We start from the raw sequence: 17472 nt of genomic DNA on the forward strand, positions 1-17472 counted from the left end.
GCACTTGCCCCAACACTCTGTTAAGGCTATACGGGGGGGGGTGGATCTTTGTCTTTGTTATGCTGCGCGTGTGAGCACAAACAGTTTTGTCGCGGCTAGGGGTACTTCGGCTTCTTAACAACAAAACGTCTTCTTTGGTTCTTTCGGTAAAGTCACGTAGAATGAGAATAAAATAATAAATTGATAAAATAAAATAACACAATAATATTCTCACGACGTTTCGGCCACAACACAAGCGGCCTTCATCAGGTGAAGGGACGAGACTGTCTGGAGGACAGCGCTGGAGTGAAAAAGCCACGCTCAGATCACGACCTTTAAGCTTGTGTGACTTTACCGAAAGAACCAAAGAAGATGAATCCTTGCAGTCACGAAAGCTTGAAATCGAAACAAAACGTCTCTCTCGCCATTCGGGCCCCGTCACTCGCGTGGCACTCGCTTGCGGAGCGGGAACCGTCAACATCGCGGGGACGACAAAGTGACGACCCCCCACCCCCTCCTCCCTGGCATCGGAATTCTCCGGCACCCAGGTCTTGTAGCCACTGATCCGTAGGGCCACTCTCGTGCCCTGCACCTGCGGCCTCGGCTTCGTGTGCAACGCTTGGGACGGCTGATGATGCGATGTGCCGACGACGTCGGTGATTGCGCCGTTCGCTGTCACATAAACGGTGTCCCTTTTTGTTCCGTGACAACTTAGGGTGCGCTTGTATGTGGTCGTGCTTGGACACGTGTGCTCTCGGCATGCATACACACGTAGCCTCGTTTGTCAGTCCATCTTTAGATTCTGGCCTCCCTGTACCTGCGAGAGTCGTTGGGGGGGGGGGGGGGGGGGCGGTTAATTGGCCATACTTCAGCACGCTGGCCAGTGTGGGATGGCAGGGATCATAGACTAGTGTAGTATAGTACAACAATTGATTTTTCCCCGCACTGCCCCTCTGCTGACAACGTAGTTCCGCAACGGTCTGCAGCGCCTGTTTCATGCAGGGTGCTCGCACGGCCTAGCAGCGACCAGGCTCCAACCTGCTTAGCTTCTGAGAGCTTGACGAGATCGGGAGCATCCCGCGGAGTGCGTTGGTCAAAGGAAATGTGGATATAGCCAGTGACATTTATGCAACAGTAATTGAGGCACCCGAAGAGTCTGAGAATTGCATTTAACACGCTATTAACGCAAAGGCGGAATTTGGCCAAGACAGTTAATTTATTGATATACAGTTCAACATGTGTGCTGCTCGTAATTTTAATCCCAGATCTCCCTTGTAAAAAGAAAATACTCAATTGGCTCATGAATAAAGGTAATCTTATCCTGAATGCGCCCGATCTTGTCAGATATCGGAAGCTCAGCAGGTGTGAGACTGGATAGTGACTGGATGGGCGAACAACACCATGCGTAAACAAGTTGCTATAATAAAATAATAAATTGATAAAATAAAATAACACAATAATATTCTCACGACGTTTCGGCCACAACACAAGCGGCCTTCATCAGGTGAAGGGGGGCGAGACTGTCTGGTAGGACAGCGCTGGAGTGAGAGAGCCACGTTCAGATCACGGCTTTTAAGCTGTGTGAGAGGAACAAAGAGCCTTGACACAGGAATTAGCATAAAATTTAGCATTGAAATGGCTGAATGATTAGCTTGTGACTGGTCACAGAAATAGCTATGTTAAAAGTTAAAGCATACACATTTAACAATGGGTGCCTCTGCGGATGTGTATGCTTTAACTTTTAACATAGCTATTTCTGTGACCAGTCACAAGCTAATCATTCAGCCATTTCAATGCTAAATTTTATGCTAATTCCTGTGTCAAGGCTCTTTGTTCCTCTCACACAGCTTAAAAGCCGTGATCTGAACGTGGCTCTCTCACTCCAGCGCTGTCCTACCAGACAGTCTCGCCCCCCTTCACCTGATGAAGGCCGCTTGTGTTGTGGCCGAAACGTCGTGAGAATATTATTGTGTTATTTTATTTTATCAATTTATTATTTTATTCTCATTCTACGTGACTTTACCGAAAGAACCAAAGAAGATGAATCATTGCAGTCACGAAAGCTTTAAATCGAAATTTAAGTTGCTATAAGCCGCGAGGCTACGTGCTCTGCATCAGACGACGGTGCAGAAACAGACGTACATTGTTGTGCCGTGCTATGTCCCGGCGTCTATGCACCCCGGCATTTTTCCATTCGTGGTAAAGTATCGTTGAATAGCCCCCATGAGCCTCTCAGCGTGGGGTGGCCCTCATCCAAGAATGGATCGACATAAGGGCAGTATGTATGTATGTATACGTCCGCGTGAATCTATGTATTGCATCGAAGGGCTATGCGAATATTCAACCTCGGTTAAGACTTGAAGTCATATCACAGAACCCAATGCCCTCCTCTATCACAGTGCTGGGCAAGGGGAATAAGGCAGGGTGCCCTCTACTGAGGACATTTGGCCACTTGTCCACACTGGTATTGTCTCTCCATCGGCTGTTGTGATCATCATCATAAGCCATGTTCAATCCACTGCTGGATGAAAGCCACCACCACCACCACTCACGATCTTAGCGATGTAATAACCCACCAATAACCCGTACAATTATTTATTTCATCGCTCCATCTCATGTGTGGCGTGCCGGGAACAGACATCATTTTTGGATGTAGTCATAGCAGGGCCAACGTCCCGCAAAATGTTTGTAAACCCGGCACACCTCATCAGCCATACACACCATTTGTGCCTGTGGGCACTAGTTACGATGCCACCTACTCCATCCAATCTGGCAACGACCCAGGACGTGTTCAGTGAAAATGTAAGCCCTGAGCAGTGGCAATAGCCGCGGCTCGCGCAAGGTACTGAATTGGACAGAGACACAAACCCCGCTTAGGTCCCGAGATGGGGATGAGAAGAGGCTTGAGATAGGCGAGGGTCAGGGCGAGGATTACGTCCGTGTGAGGTGGAAAGCCCTCGTGGCGCTTATAACAGTAAGCCCCGATGGCGGAATAAGAGCTGGGACCCTCCCTGGGGAATTAAAAGTCACGCGGCTCAGTAATATTTCACTTCCGTGGACACATTGATCAAGATTGAGGCGCGGAGTTCGTGCGGGTATGCATGTGATGATTGATTGCGCTTTTTACAAGTACGGTCTATCTCGTGCTCATGTGTGGTTAGCATATTGCTCGCGCTATTCGCCCGGTTCTCTGTGTAGCGATACACGGTTGTGGCGCTGACCCATTCGGTGCCCGTATAAATATAGATTTTCTCCCCACTTCTCCCCCCTCCCCTCCCCCCTTCAATTCGTATAGACTCCCCGTGGAAGAGATATAGAGATCGGGATTTGGCGAGATGTGAGAAATGCGGCATGAAGAAGATACAGGTGTAAATGAGATGTCAGGAAGAGTGATACAGATGAGACAAAAATAACAGTAAATCGAAAGATGTAAACAAGAGACAGAGATATGCTAAGATGAGGCGATATTTGCAAACAAGATAGAGAAAGATGAAGATAAATTGTTTTTCATTCATGTTTATTGAGATCTGAATTCGAGCCGCTATTTAGTGCATCCCTATCGTTTCATTTGTCTGGGGACCCACGCGCCGTTTGGGTCGCTTGGGATGTTTCTTTGCCTCGTGCCACCCCTGGCGGGAGATTCCGGCAGCGTGGGGTCTCGCCTGAATGTAAGTAAATTATTTCATTTATGAGAGTAGATCTTTGCCATATTTTTAACTGATTGCAAGCACGAATGTGGGATATGAGGATGGGCGGTTGCCGTGAAATTTCCCTCGATGTGTATTTTTTTTTATTTTATGGTCACGGTGTTATTGGCAAATGTGTTGAGTTTATTATTATTATGATGTGTGCTCGTGTGCCACCGCCAACGCATTGTCACCAAATAAGTTGTATATGTGGGCTTCTGTGATGAGTTGCTCATCGAGGATCTAGGTTTGATTCCAGGCCTCGGCATTGAGGAGGTCTTCCAGCATCCACGTGGCACCCTGCGCATCACAATCAGGGTTGTGATGCACATTGTGCCCTCAATAGCACACACACACACACAATCTGTCCCGGCCTGTGCCATTATTTGTCTTTCATAACGACAATGTCTCTAGCGGTGTAGCATGGCAAACCATTGCAAGGGGCTCTGAGGATCAGTGTGTTAATAGGTGCTCGCTAACAGCGCTTGCCCCGACGGTACATTAAAGACTGCACGGAGCAGCTTTGCCTTTGATTTTCCCGCACACGATTGGCGGTTGCGCAGCAGTGAGTTCTTAGCTCGCTGCTGCCCACCACGCCGTGGACGTTCCGTCTTCACGTGGCGAATGTTCGCTCAAGTCTCAAGGACAAACATTTTTGGTGCCAAGGTCGCAGCGGGGCCACTGTGGGGTTTTTTTTTTGACTGGCGGTGGTTAAACAGCTGGGCCAAATGTGGACTACGCGCAGGGACGGGGCAATTTCAGGAAGAGCTTGTAGAGTGCTCAGAAAATAATGTTCTTGGCAACTTGGGACAATGGAAGTTGAGAACGCACTGCAGCAGAAGAAGGTCCTTTGTAGTTCAGCTGCTATGGTACTACTGCTGAAATGAGATCACAGCTGCGATAGCCATTATACCCAGATGCACAGACACGTATTCTATTTGGTGAATCTGTACGTGTGTGCATCGGCAGGGTTACCATATTCTCCGGTTTATAAGACTTACTTTTGTAGATTAAAGCAAAAGTTGTTGGTGCGTCTCATAATGCAGCAGACGTGTGGGTGTGAGCGAAACCAGATTTTTATACTGTAGTGTCAGAGACCAGATTTGTGTGGGGGAAGCAGTCGTGTGTGACGAGGGAGGGGGGGGGGGTTTGAGAAATGTGACGTCACATCAAAATGCGCAACTTTAAATAAATATAGAATTGTTATAACAACACTAACTGTTATAACAACACTCCTACAAGATCAGAGTGCAGCGCCACATTAAATACGCAACCACAATGCTAATAGTTTAAAGCGATTTGAAGCATGTTTTATTTTCAAAATGGAAATAAGGTTTTGGGGGGGAGGGGGGGAGAGCTTTGTGACGTCATATGTGTGGTGTTTCTGACTTTTTGTGACGCCGTGTGACGAAGGTGGGTGGGGGGGGGGTCAAAAATCGTCCAAAATCGCGTGACGTCATTTATGGACGGCCCCTTAACGATATCATCAAGGAGCATGAACTATCGCGCGAACTACGGTGGTCATCCTCGCAGCAGCGGCTTTTGGCTGCAAGCCATCGAACCAAGACGCTGGTCACCGCATCGCGGCGCTTTCAGACGCGCTCCTGCGGCCGTCTGGAACGCTCTTCCTTCCGATATTAGGAAGCCGCTGGAACTGTGCACTTTTAAACCTTCTAGCTTGAAAACTCATTTATTTAAAACTGCATTTTTGTATTTAGTGTGTTGTCCTTCCCCCGCACCTCCGAGTAGCACGGCTTGCTACGTACGACGCGAAAGAAGTTCAACATGCATACAACATACATACGTCGAGGCACGTGAGTGGCAGGCAAGGTGGTGGAACACCTCCGCGAGGTGCCATCCACCGGGTAGACGGAGCGATGAATCAGCTCGTTTGCTGGTGCCGGGTGTGGATTGTTCCGTTGGTGAGGCCTCACCTTTGGAGGTGGATAGATCGCGGATAACGATCCAGTGAGATCATCTTGTGCACGTGCATACTTTCTATTTAATCGTGACCTCCGTGAAGACGTCCAACGAGCAGATGGAGAAGCGATGAGACCGGCTCGCGTGCCGCGTGCTGCGTGGATCGTCACGTCGCAGGATTGTGAAAGATGGCACGGGGCTTAAGAATCATTTATTCAGCAGTGGATTGACCGTGGATGGACCGTGGATGATAATGCATTCGTAGTGTTAAACTTTACAAAGCCTATAATGTAGCCTCTCTGTACTAATTAGTCCGGCTTGTGCGATGGTAGGTAGGTAGGTAGGGTGGCCGGTACAAACCCATCACTCCGTGTATGATAATTAATTCGTAGTATTAAACTTTACAAAGCCTATAATGTAGCCTCTCTGTACTAATGAGTCCGGCTTGTGCGATGGTAGGTAGGTAGGTAGGGTGGCCGGTACAAACCCATCACTCCGTGTATGATAATTAATTCGTAGTATTAAACTTTACAAAGCCTATAATGTAGCCTCTCTGTACTAATGAGTCCGGCTTGTGCGATGGTAGGTAGGTAGGTAGGGTGGCCGGTACAAACCCATCACTCGATCGTTCCACACTCTCTCAGGTTCTCTCGCCTTCGACCCAAACGACTGCATCGATTTGGTACTTCGGTGACGGTACCGAATGCTGCGTGTGACGCGTCCCTGTTCGATATTCAACGCCGGTTCAAACAGGGAGCAACCGATCCCGGATGAGCTCGCGGAGTGCTTGCGCTCTCACGACGGGACAGACCTTGAACGACGACCCATCATTAGCATCATCGGCAGCGGCGGGCATGATCAATCCACTGCTGGATGAAGGACTCCCCGAGCCGTCGCTCGTCTCTCACGGTCTCGCGATGCTAGGGTGGACGTTGTTCTCGCGGGCGCGATCGCTCCTTTGGCTGCCACTCCCGCCTGAGTCTCGACCTCGACCAGCAGCCGTCGTTCATTCGTTGTAGCCGCGTGTTTCCTGTCCAAAGCCACACTCACTTTTTTTTTTTTACTCTATCCATACGAGGTCCCTTGACCTGCGTGCCCTCTCGAATCCACGTGTTCTTCTTTCACGTTTCTCGTTGTAAATTCCAAGCGTGCATCTTGCATTCTCACCTGGGTTTAAAAAAAAAACATATATGTTCATTATGCTTCGTTGCGCACTTTTTTATCTTTCGTTCACTTGCATTTGTCATTGACCACGTGTCTGATTCACATGTCATACCAGGTCATATGCACATATGTACATCGCAATCTATAACCGCGAAGTAGCCTTTACCTTGTAAGATACGCACCTGGGCAGTATGTCTCAGTTAATCAGGAAAAAAAATATTATGAGACCTCCTTTGCCAGTAACAAGATATAGTAATAGGTTTTACCCTTTTAACTGGCACAAAAAACTGACACCTTTATTCAAGGCATCTCTGATAGTGTGCTGTGTTTGAGTTGTACGCCTTTTGGTGTCTTCTGGTCCAACACCAGTGGACATTAGGCTCTATAGAAAACCGTCTCGGGTGTAGACCAATCAAATTCAAGGACAGTGCATATTATTATCAGAGTTGTCTTTTTTGTTTGCATTTTGACTGCTTGTGTTGTGGTTATTGCAGACATGATGCCTTGAATAAAGGTGTCAGTTTTTTGTGCCAGTTAAAAGGGTAAACCCTATTACTAGAAAAAAAAATACTTAACATTTTACGTTCAAGTGCCATTTGCCTCCGCAGTCACATCATTGTATCGTCAACCGCTGAGGTTTTACTACCAACGTCAATGCAGTGATGTAAAGTGACGTCAGTGCAGCGTTATGATGAAGCGGGCTCAACATAAACGTGGAGTCTTTGTCCTTGCGAGTGAAGCTTCAATCTTAGAGAGACACGGACGCACGGCCTCGGTGTCTTTCTGTCCAACATTGGATAATGTTTTTGTTGTTGTTGTTGCATTCTATTGTTATTAACCACGAGGTGGGGGTCACAACAGGAATAAGATGTCCGCTGTGTCAGCATTTGGCGGTGCCAGGTGAACAATTGTGCCTTGCAATAGCCTCGCATTTTCCACCGTGCCTGGGTCTGTGCTAGGTGGACGTGTGACGCAGTGGTTAGCGCAGTGCGGTATGAATCTAGCAACGCGAGTTCCTTTTTCCGAACACGGCTAACATCATCGGATCCAGGAGGTGGGGGCGACGGGGTGGCGATGGGGCCGATTGACCCCCCCCCCCCTCCCGACCATTCCCTCTCCTTGAGTAGTTGAATCGACTCCGGGCCCCCCCTCTCCACCTGCAGAAAACCGCACTAACCAGCTTGGTGAAGTATGATTAAACAACTCCGATAACTGACACTGCGTTGGGAGGACTCCAATCCAGAAATTTATTGACAAAGGGCTGTACGTTTTGGTATTAATATTATATATTCATAACACCCCTTTATGGTGAAAGAGTAGGCCAAATAGCCTCTAGAGAGGCTCTCTAGAATGCCATCGAGTGGAGGCTATTCCGACAGCAGTTGCGTGATCAATTGCAGGGCTGCGCCTTCACCTTCTGACCCTTTGACCTCAGCAATATTGCTTTTGTGAGCATATTGCTTTAAACAATGTTAACACTCATTTATTACACTATGGAACACACATTTTCTTCCTGGGTAGTAAGTGTTATTTCGTAATTGCTTATGCCTCAAAAGTATAGATAATGGCTATTATTCCCCACAAACTCTGCTTTGTGACCAGGACAGTGATTTTTTGGAATTGACCTATTTTCAATCAGAAAACAGGCGAATTTGTGTCTTTTCGTTCACATAAAGTCAGAAAAAAAACATATGAATCAAAATTAACATGTAATTATACTAAAGTAATAAAAAATGACTACAAAAGATTCAGAAGTTAATAGTTTTTCGAGCTTTTTTTCTTATACTGTAAATCACTTTCACGAATCAGCCCCCAAATTTAGTTTCCCATCATGTTCTCGTTATACTGTCCTTGGTAGCGGCGTTCAAAGTCTAGTATATCCTGGTGGAAGCGCTCGCCTTGCCCTTCAGAGTACGCTCCTATGTTCTCCTTGAATTTATCAAGATGAGCATCAGGGATATGGACTTTGAGGGACATCCTACAGCCCATTGTGCCGTAGTTCTTCACCAGAGTCTCAACCAACTCCACATAGTTTTCGACCTTGTGATTGCCCAGGAAGCCACGAACCACTGCGACAAAGCTGTTCCAAATCGCTTTCTCCTTACTTGTGAGCTTCTTGGGGAATTATTGCACTCCAGGATCTTCTTTATCTGTGGTCCGATGGAGACACCGGCTTTGACCTTTGCCTCAGACAGCTTAGGGAAGAAGTCTTGAAGGTGCTTGAAGGCAGCCGCCTCCTTATCTACAGCTCTGACAAATTGTTTCATAAGGCCCAATTTAATGTGCAGTGGTGGCATCAGCACCTTCCGGGGGTCCACCAGTGGCTCCCACTTGACGTTGTTCCTCCCCACAGAGAACTCGGTCGGCTGTGGCCAGTCCCGCCTGTGGTAGTGCGCCTTGGTGTCCCTGCTGTCCCAAAGGCAAAGATAGCAGGGAAACTTGGTAAAACCGCCTTGGAGACCCATCAGGAATGCCACCATTTTGAAGTCTCCGATGACCTCCCAGCCGTACTCATCATACTTCAAGGCGTCCAGCAAGGTCTTGATGCTGTTGTAATCCTCTTTGAGTTGCACTGAGTGAGCCAGTGGAAGAGACGGGTACTTGTTACCATTATGGAGCAGCACAGTTTTGAGGCTCCTGGAAGAGCTGTCAATGAAGAGGCGCCACTCATTCTGGTGACAAGCGATTCCGATTGCCTCGAACAGACTGGTCACATTGTGGCAGAAGCAGAGCCCATCTTGACGGGTGATGAAGCTGCAAAAAGGTTGGTGACGCTACCTCTGATCTGCGACTTGCACACTTTCATCCAACAAGTTCCACTGCTTGAGCCTAGACGTCAAAAGTTCGCCATTGGACTTGGTGAGACCAAGATCTCTGATCAAGTCGTTGAGGTCTTTTTGGTTGGGGTAGTATGGGTTTCTCTCCTCAGCTCCACCTTTGAAATTGTCATCTGGATCTGCAACGTCTTCCTCGCTCTCTGACTTGCTGCTCTCTTCTAAAGACGGCTGCTCTCTCTCCAGAGGAGCGGGTACGGGGAGCTCATGGCAGTGTGGCACCGGGGCGATGGATGAAGGAAGGTCCGGATACGTGATAGCAGGTACATTCTTGCCAGTCCAACGTTTGTAAGGGTCCACCATGCAGAAGTAGCAGTTGCTTGAGTGGTCAGTGGGTTATCGCTAAATTCTTGGGATAGCGAACTTCATGGCTCTCTTTTCCCCTCTGTACCATCCTACAAAAATATATTTATTTTACCCACGACTAATGTGTAAGACATTCTCGCAACATTTTTCATATATGATATATATTTTTTTCAATAATATTGAAAATTGTAAAACATTTTAAAATTAAAAACTTTTACAATTTCAACAAATTCTATAACATCAAATTCCGAGCAACAATTGTCCATCTTACCTTCCAGAGTTTTTTTGCATTGCTCGCAGGTGAAATGAAGTCCCCAAGAATTGTCTTGATCCCCGACAGGCATGACGAAATATGCCTTGTAGGCCTCCCACATCTTAGCAGATGCTTCCACAGAGTACTTTTTGCTCATGTCTTGACAAATTCGTCGCAGACATAGCAAAATGCGTCTGCTGGATGATTGCAGCCTCTTGATGCCATCTCAGAAAAATGCAGATATGTATCCACTTAGGCAGCTGGAACTAAACTGAACTGGAGGGCTTAAGGCCCCTGTATTTATACTACTATTTATATTACTGGAAAGTTTGCTCGGCACTTAATATATCAGGAATGTTCTGGAAAATAGGAAAATTTCTAAATATCACTGTCCTGGTCACAAAAGCAAAGTTTGTTGGGAATAATAGCCATTTTCTGTACTTTTGAGACATAAGCAATTAGGAAATAACGCTTACTACCCAGGAAGAACAAAACATTTGTTATGCAGTGTTATCATTATTTACAACATTTATTCTGCACACAGACACAGAGGTTGTCGGTCAACGTGCTGGGGATGTTAAGAAAGCAGGGACATTTGGAGAATCGTGTTGTATTGTTCGTGCGAGGCTGCTATAATTAAATCTTAGTTCCATTGCGGAATTTCGCATGCAGGCCGCTCGTCGAATTACATTGTGCCCTGTCAGTTGCCACGCTACACAAATTGGTGGGGGGGGTGGGGGGGGGGACGGTGAGGGGGGGGGCGTCTGATCAGGATGGGCGGTTTTTTTTTTGCAAAAATGATAAAGATCCTCTCGAGGAGAGGGGAATAATGAGGCCACAATTGTTGAGGCAGAAGCGTCGCTTGTTAAGTAATTTGCACTGTTTTTGTCATGCTGATGACAGCCAAGGTATGTCTGTCAGCAGCCGCCGATGCATTACGACAGTAATAGGCCTACACTGTGAGGTGTTGTGTAAGCATCAGAGTTACATGATATTCCCGCATACGCTATGAATAAGGTGAACGATTACGTATATATTTTACACGTTATATATGTGTTCCGTGGGGGGTGGGGGGGGGGGTGGGGTTCATTTTCTCGTTCAATATTTTCACGGATTTCAGCTCTGGACAGCTCCGGCTGAAATGAAACCCTGAGTAATTGTACAGAACATAAAGCGCGTCCACAAAGGTTTTGATCCACTATGAAATAAATATAGTTAGACAGCCGTTTTAGTCAAGTTGATGAAACTATACAACGACAAGGACCAACAGCGTTAGCAGACTGTTTGGGCACGTGCTGTTAGCGAGCACTTGTTAAGGCCGGCACGACACACGAGGGGTGGGTGGTCAGCACCACGCCTTTGTCCATTTAGTTGGCGATGTGTACACACCGCACCAGGTACTCGTTTGAGGCTGCGTCGACCAAGGGGAGGCCCAGAACCGGTTCGGATATTCGTCACCGATGTTGGCCGTGAGCGGAATTCGAACTCGGGTCGGCGGGTTGGTAGCGCAGCGCGCTAACCGCTGCACTACCGCTCCCCACACATTATACACATGCACGTCCACACACTCGGTAATTTGAAAATGGTGAGTATCATCCCTCTAAACGTCCGATGGCATTGGCAACACATATTGCATCGAGATTTCAAAGAGTCCCAGGTGATCGCCAAACATCTCAGCTGTGATTGTTTTTTACCGCTTCTCTTGTGCTGTTAAAGATCTCTCAAGATGATTATTTTTTTCCATAAACTTGAGAATGTGAGGAACACGTTTCACTTTCGATTGCCATTGGTTGGCTCCGTGCGTTGCCAAAGAAATTCGTCATACAGACACGCAGTTCAATCTGCCAATTCTATCTAATAAGTGTTACCTTCATGGAGACCCTGCCTGAGTTCGATTGCTGGCCCCAGATAACATCAGTGGTGAGCAATATCTGAAGCGGGCTCTGGGTTCCCCCTTCAGTAGGCTGCACTGATTAGTGTCGTGAGCTATGGTAAAACAATCCCAAAGATCACCAACCAGGATAGGGCGGTCTTCATCGACCGAGCCAGTGGTTTGACGAACCACAGTAAAAACATTTTACCGTTTAAACATTTTCTAGGAATGGTTTTGAGAGCACTCAAAAAGCCATTAATCAATTCTTAATTACGTTTTAAAATGCATGGTTTTCTTTACACATTGCACAATTCGTGGCAATGGTTGCTGCGTTGATTAAAACCCTTGCAAAAGAAGGATCCTGGGTTCAGTGTGCTCTCAGCTGGTTATTAATGAAGGTCATCAATCTACAGGGAGGGCTTAATAACACATGACAGCCCTTGACATGCAAGTCATTTGGAAGGTGAGGAGCAGAGACGTGGGAACATAGAAGTACAATTAAATGTATGTATCTGCACAGCCCACCACGCCACGCTGCCGCCGATGAACATTTTTTTGCACGTTTTGTTCACCCGCCAAAGATACCATTTCGGCTCAACGCTAATTAGTTACCGACATCTGGTGAGTTCAAGCACGTCCTGTGCACTTTGGTCAAATGCAGTAAACATACGTTTCTAATATATAAGTATATTTTTAAACTTGAAACTAAAAAAACCCATGTGGTCCCTGGCATGATGTAGTACAGTACCCATGTACTTGTTACAGCCCTGAGCCAGAGGTGGGAATTCCACATTCCCGTGGAAGTTACGAGTCTAAAAAATGTTCTTCAACACGCGTCTAAATCTATACATTTTGTGGGCACGGTTGTATTTCCCGTCTTGCTGTTGAAAACTCTAAAAGCACCCCCTCGTATATCACAAAACGTATTTACAGGCGTGCTGGTCCTCTGGGTAGCTGAGTGATACGTTTTACAATCTCTCCACAGGTTTTTCACGGAACTTTCCCAATTGCTTGTCAGCGAGAGCCGGTCGTCATCAGCGTGTGATTGATAGCGACCAGGTAGTCGCATACGCCGCAGTAATTTTGAACCTGGCAGGCGTTTGTACAATACGGAACTCGTTGCACTGCTTCCGACAGGGTTACCATGGCATGTGTGTCCCTTATTCTCCGAGACAGGTGTGACCAGTGATGAAATATAATATATTTAACCAATTAAGACAGAGTGCAGTGCACGCCCCTGTGTGACTTTGCAGTTGCAATGCACCATGACAACATGAGTATTTATAGACGACTTATCAGCGCTGCATTTCTCATTTTGCATCCGTAAATGACCTCGTGAAGACGCTAATTTTTCACAGGGTCACTTTATAATTCCATTAGAGAGATAAGTCAACGCAAGCGGAACTACATTTTACTCAAGTGAACTGCAGCGTGTTAGACCAGACGAGATGGTATGGGATTCAATTGAACTTAATTGAGGCAAATTAAATGGGAAATTAATGTACGCACATAATCATTGCAAATCTATTCTGTAGATGCTGTAAAGGAGGCTCGCAAAAAATAAGTGTTTTCTTATGCAGTCGTGCATAACTAATGTAATGTGCCACGCTGGTCAGGGCAAGATCAAAATTATATACAGGGTGCTTAAAAAAAATGTTAAGACTTAAATGGGACTATCGATCTTAATGGGAAAAGAACGGATAATACACTGTAACATGATAACAAATGTACGTTGATCACTTCAAAAAGTCAAAGGGCCTCCACTTGTTCGCCAGAATTGCCGACACGTGGCCTGGAATCATCTCCAGGTGGTCTCCAGAGCCTGGAGGCAGGAGCACATTGTCACGTGGTATTGTTGCAAATTCTCCCAAGTGTTAACATTTTTTTAAGCACCCTGTATATACATTTGTAATCGTGGTGTACTGTACGTATGTTACGTGCAAATCAATATTTGTATAAAATCACTATTTTCAAAATGCATGTTTTATTGGGTTGAGTCTAAGTACAGCACAGTTTTTGGACGGCCCCACTTGAGATGTCCGGCTAACTCCATTTTAATCAGAATATGTATTTATACTGGAGCAATCCGATGAGCTATGAAGCTCTTTTTCACAGATGTCCAGTAGGGGCGGGAAAGAATCGTCGTTTCACACAACGGGATACATGAGTCTGTGTATAACACCCAAACACGTTTCACACAAGGGGATACTTGAGTCTGTGTAGAACACCCACACACTGTTTGACGGAAATATCATCCAAGTTACGTACAGATGGATTAAGCAAGCCTACTTGCTGTGCATCCTTCTGTGGCTCGTGAAAAAAAAGGAATCGGTAAGAAAAATCCACCCCATGATAAAGTCTTGGCCACAAATGATAAGCTTAACTACGGGGCTCATCGTGTGGACATTTATAACCCTTAAGCCCATGTTTATAAAAGGACCCGGAGAAAAATCCACGGGACGACGGAGAGAACACGCAAACTCCAAATATATAGCAGGCGTCAAGGTTGGGATCGAATCCACGACCACCCGCATACCAGGCGAGGTAGTTAACATCTCGCCACCGCGGCGCCCCTATTGCAGCTACGGAGGAAGGGCCTGGGGGCTTCAGGAGGAAGGGGAGGGGGGCTACACAGGTTGAACTTCCCTGTTGAGTAAAGGCAATAAAAGCAAAGAATGAAATACGTGCAGCAGGAGTCAACGGCGGCACGCCTTTGGTGCCGCAGACGCGGCCTCAGGCTGACTGGTTCCATTAATCACACACCCCCTAGGTGCACACATGATCGCACACAGGGCTACAGGTGTCCATCATCACCATGCCCGACTGCAGTGACCTGCTCGTACGCGTCAACCACATCTTCAAGCGTGCAATCGGGGCCGTACCGTAGCCGGGAGGGGGGGGGGTCCCTCTATGTAGCTCAGCACCCTGCCCTCCCCCCCCACTCCGCCCCCCCCCCCCCACCGACCCACGGGGTCCGACGCAGTTGCACAGTCTGTACTACACTCAACATCTACACGGACTGGGCTGTAAGTTGGAACGTCCTCGGATTCCGCTCCTGCCGAGCGCAGCGTGTGCCGTTGGCAATGAGCATCGGTGCGCCCCCCCCCCCCCCCGATGATTTACCCAGGGAGACCTCGCCGAGTCTCGAGACGTCGCTTTCAGCAGGGCCCTTGGCTAATTCGATGCATGCGCGTTGGGGCGTGTGGGAGTAAACCAGAGTGTCCTGCAGAAAGCAAAAAAACCCACACACGTTCGTGAGACGGAGGTACAACTCCAAGCTTCGCACGGTCACATTCCAAAGTCCGTTGCTGTTCGTGCCATCTTCTGGCCACCTCTCGGCATCTTTTACCCGCTTCGCCTTAGCGCTGACCGGGCAGTGGTCCCTCTTGGTCTTTTTGCTACACATACGACCAGGGTGACACTCAAAGCTCCACACGGATTCTAAAATCCATTTCCGTCCAGCCATTTGGCCACCACTCACCTTGTACAGTACCTGCTTTGCCTTACCACTGACACAGCAATTAGTGACTCGGTTATCACCCAGTCAGCACAATCGTTTGCTCTATGTCATGAAGATCAGCGTGAGTAAAATGTGGTATTCGCTCCGCTGTTAAAGCACACGGCAACCATCATGAAGGCGTGATATGTATCACGGGCAGAAACTATTTACTAGTTTTATTTTACCAGATAAGGGCAACTTAGCTATATAGCTCTTTTTCCTGGTCACAAATGATCGCTCAACGAAGCGGCTTATCACGTGGGAATGTATAGCAGCCAAATGTTATAAACGCATGTTTCTAAATGTGGAGGGAAAAACCGGAGGACCCGGAGAAAAATCCACGCGACCACAAGGAGAGACACATGCAAACTCCCAAATATACAGCAGGCGTCAAGGGTTGGGATCGAACCCACGCCCTCCTGTGTACCAGGCGAGGGAGTAAACATCTCCTAGCCACCGTGATGATGATAAGAGAGAGAGAGAGACGCAGACTTCAAATATACAGCAGGCGTCAGGGTCGGGATCGAACCCACGTCCTCCTGTGAACCAGGCGAGGGAGTAAACATCTCCTAGCCCCCGTGATAATGATGATGAGAGAGAGAGAGAGAGACGCAGACTCCAAATATACAGCAGGCGTCAAGGGTCGGGATCTAACCCATGCCCTCCTGTAAACCAGGCGAGGTAGTAAACATCTCGCAGTAGTTGCGCTGAAGTTGGGGGTGAATACTTGCTGCGAACATTTCCCCCACCGCCCCCCCCCCCCCCCCCGAATGTCGCCACGCAGGCGGGTGGCCTCCGGACATATGGCCCAGTCCTACTACAGACGCGCGGGCGCGAGCGAGCAACGCCGCGACCGCATCCCCCTGCGAATTGTGCGCGCCGAGGCGGGCCTCTCACCGGCCGAGCGGGCCTTCCTGGCGGCCGTCGAGAGCGGCGACTACTGCACGGTGAAGCGGGCGCTGGACGACGTGTCGGTCTACGGCCACATCGACGTGAACTGCCTGGACCCGCTGGGGCGCAGCGCGCTCCTGCTCGCCATCGACAACGACAACCTGGAGATCGTCGAGCTGCTGCTGAGCTACAAGCTGTCGGCGTGGGACGCGCTCCTGCACGCCATCCGCAAGGAGGCGATAGGCGCCGTGCAGCTGCTGCTGGACCACATCAAGTGCGTGCCGCAGGTGAGGTCGTCGGCAGCGCCGGCTTTGGGGTTGAGCGCGCGCGGTGAACGCGCGACTACCTGGGGAGAATGGCAGGGCACCGGTGGCCAGTAGCAGAAGTAGCTACGTAAGAATCTTGACTTTAAAAACTTTTGTGACCGCAGGAATTCGTATTCTTTGGGTCTTTCGGTAAAGTCACGTAGATAGGTTCAAAGAAAATAACAAAAAAAATGCAAAAAACTACGACGTTTCGATCACAACACAAGTGAACGTCATCAGGAGGATGACGATCGCTTGCGTTGTGATCGAAACGTCGCAGCTTTTTTGTTCGCTATTTTGTTATTTTCTTTGAACCTATCTACGTGACTTTACCGAAAGACCCAAAGAAAATAGCTTTTCAAGGGTCTCGCGCTAAATGCTTTCAAGCTATCAATTCCGGTTTAGTGATTCTGCAGTTGCTCTATTACTATAGTACTATACTGCCTTCAACTTTTACGAACGACTGGGTGTTTAAGGTTAGCGATGTGTCGTTTTATCTGGCTGTATAGCAAATAAAACGAATACAATTACTTTACTTTTCAGGTTAAACATTTTTTTATATATATTTGTGTTTTTTTATTTTATTTAGGGCACCTTTATAACACGTGCTACAGGCCCCGCACTAGCTTAATCCGGCACTGCAGGGCAGCGGTGGGTAACCCGGATCAAAAAACAAGAACATGGATCATGCAAATTGTGTGGAAAATGCGTAATAAAAAAACATTTCTTGACGGCAGGAATTATATTGCTGTTACAATTTTT

General features: G+C 47.6%; 1 protein-coding gene across 6 annotated transcripts in view; it reads left to right on the plus strand.

The window, feature by feature from the left end:
* Positions 1-17472, plus strand: part of TRPC4 (transient receptor potential cation channel subfamily C member 4) — a 76439-nt gene that overhangs the window by 1963 nt on the left and 57004 nt on the right. For 5 of the 6 annotated variants that reach the window (XM_032955231.2, XM_032955228.2, XM_032955229.2 and 2 more), the window contains exon 2: positions 16299-16692. In XM_032955231.2, coding sequence (XP_032811122.2) covers positions 16299-16692 — 394 coding nt within the window. Of the gene's footprint in view, positions 1-1988; positions 3648-16298; positions 16693-17472 lie in introns of those variants that run through there. The other variant, XM_032955232.2, reaches the window with a different exon arrangement.

Source organism: Petromyzon marinus, chromosome 16, assembly GCF_048934315.1.
Source record: "Petromyzon marinus isolate PM22_M1 ecotype Great Lakes invasive population chromosome 16, UKy_Petmar_22M1.pri1.0, whole genome shotgun sequence".
Classification (NCBI taxonomy): domain Eukaryota; kingdom Metazoa; phylum Chordata; class Hyperoartia; order Petromyzontiformes; family Petromyzontidae; genus Petromyzon; species Petromyzon marinus.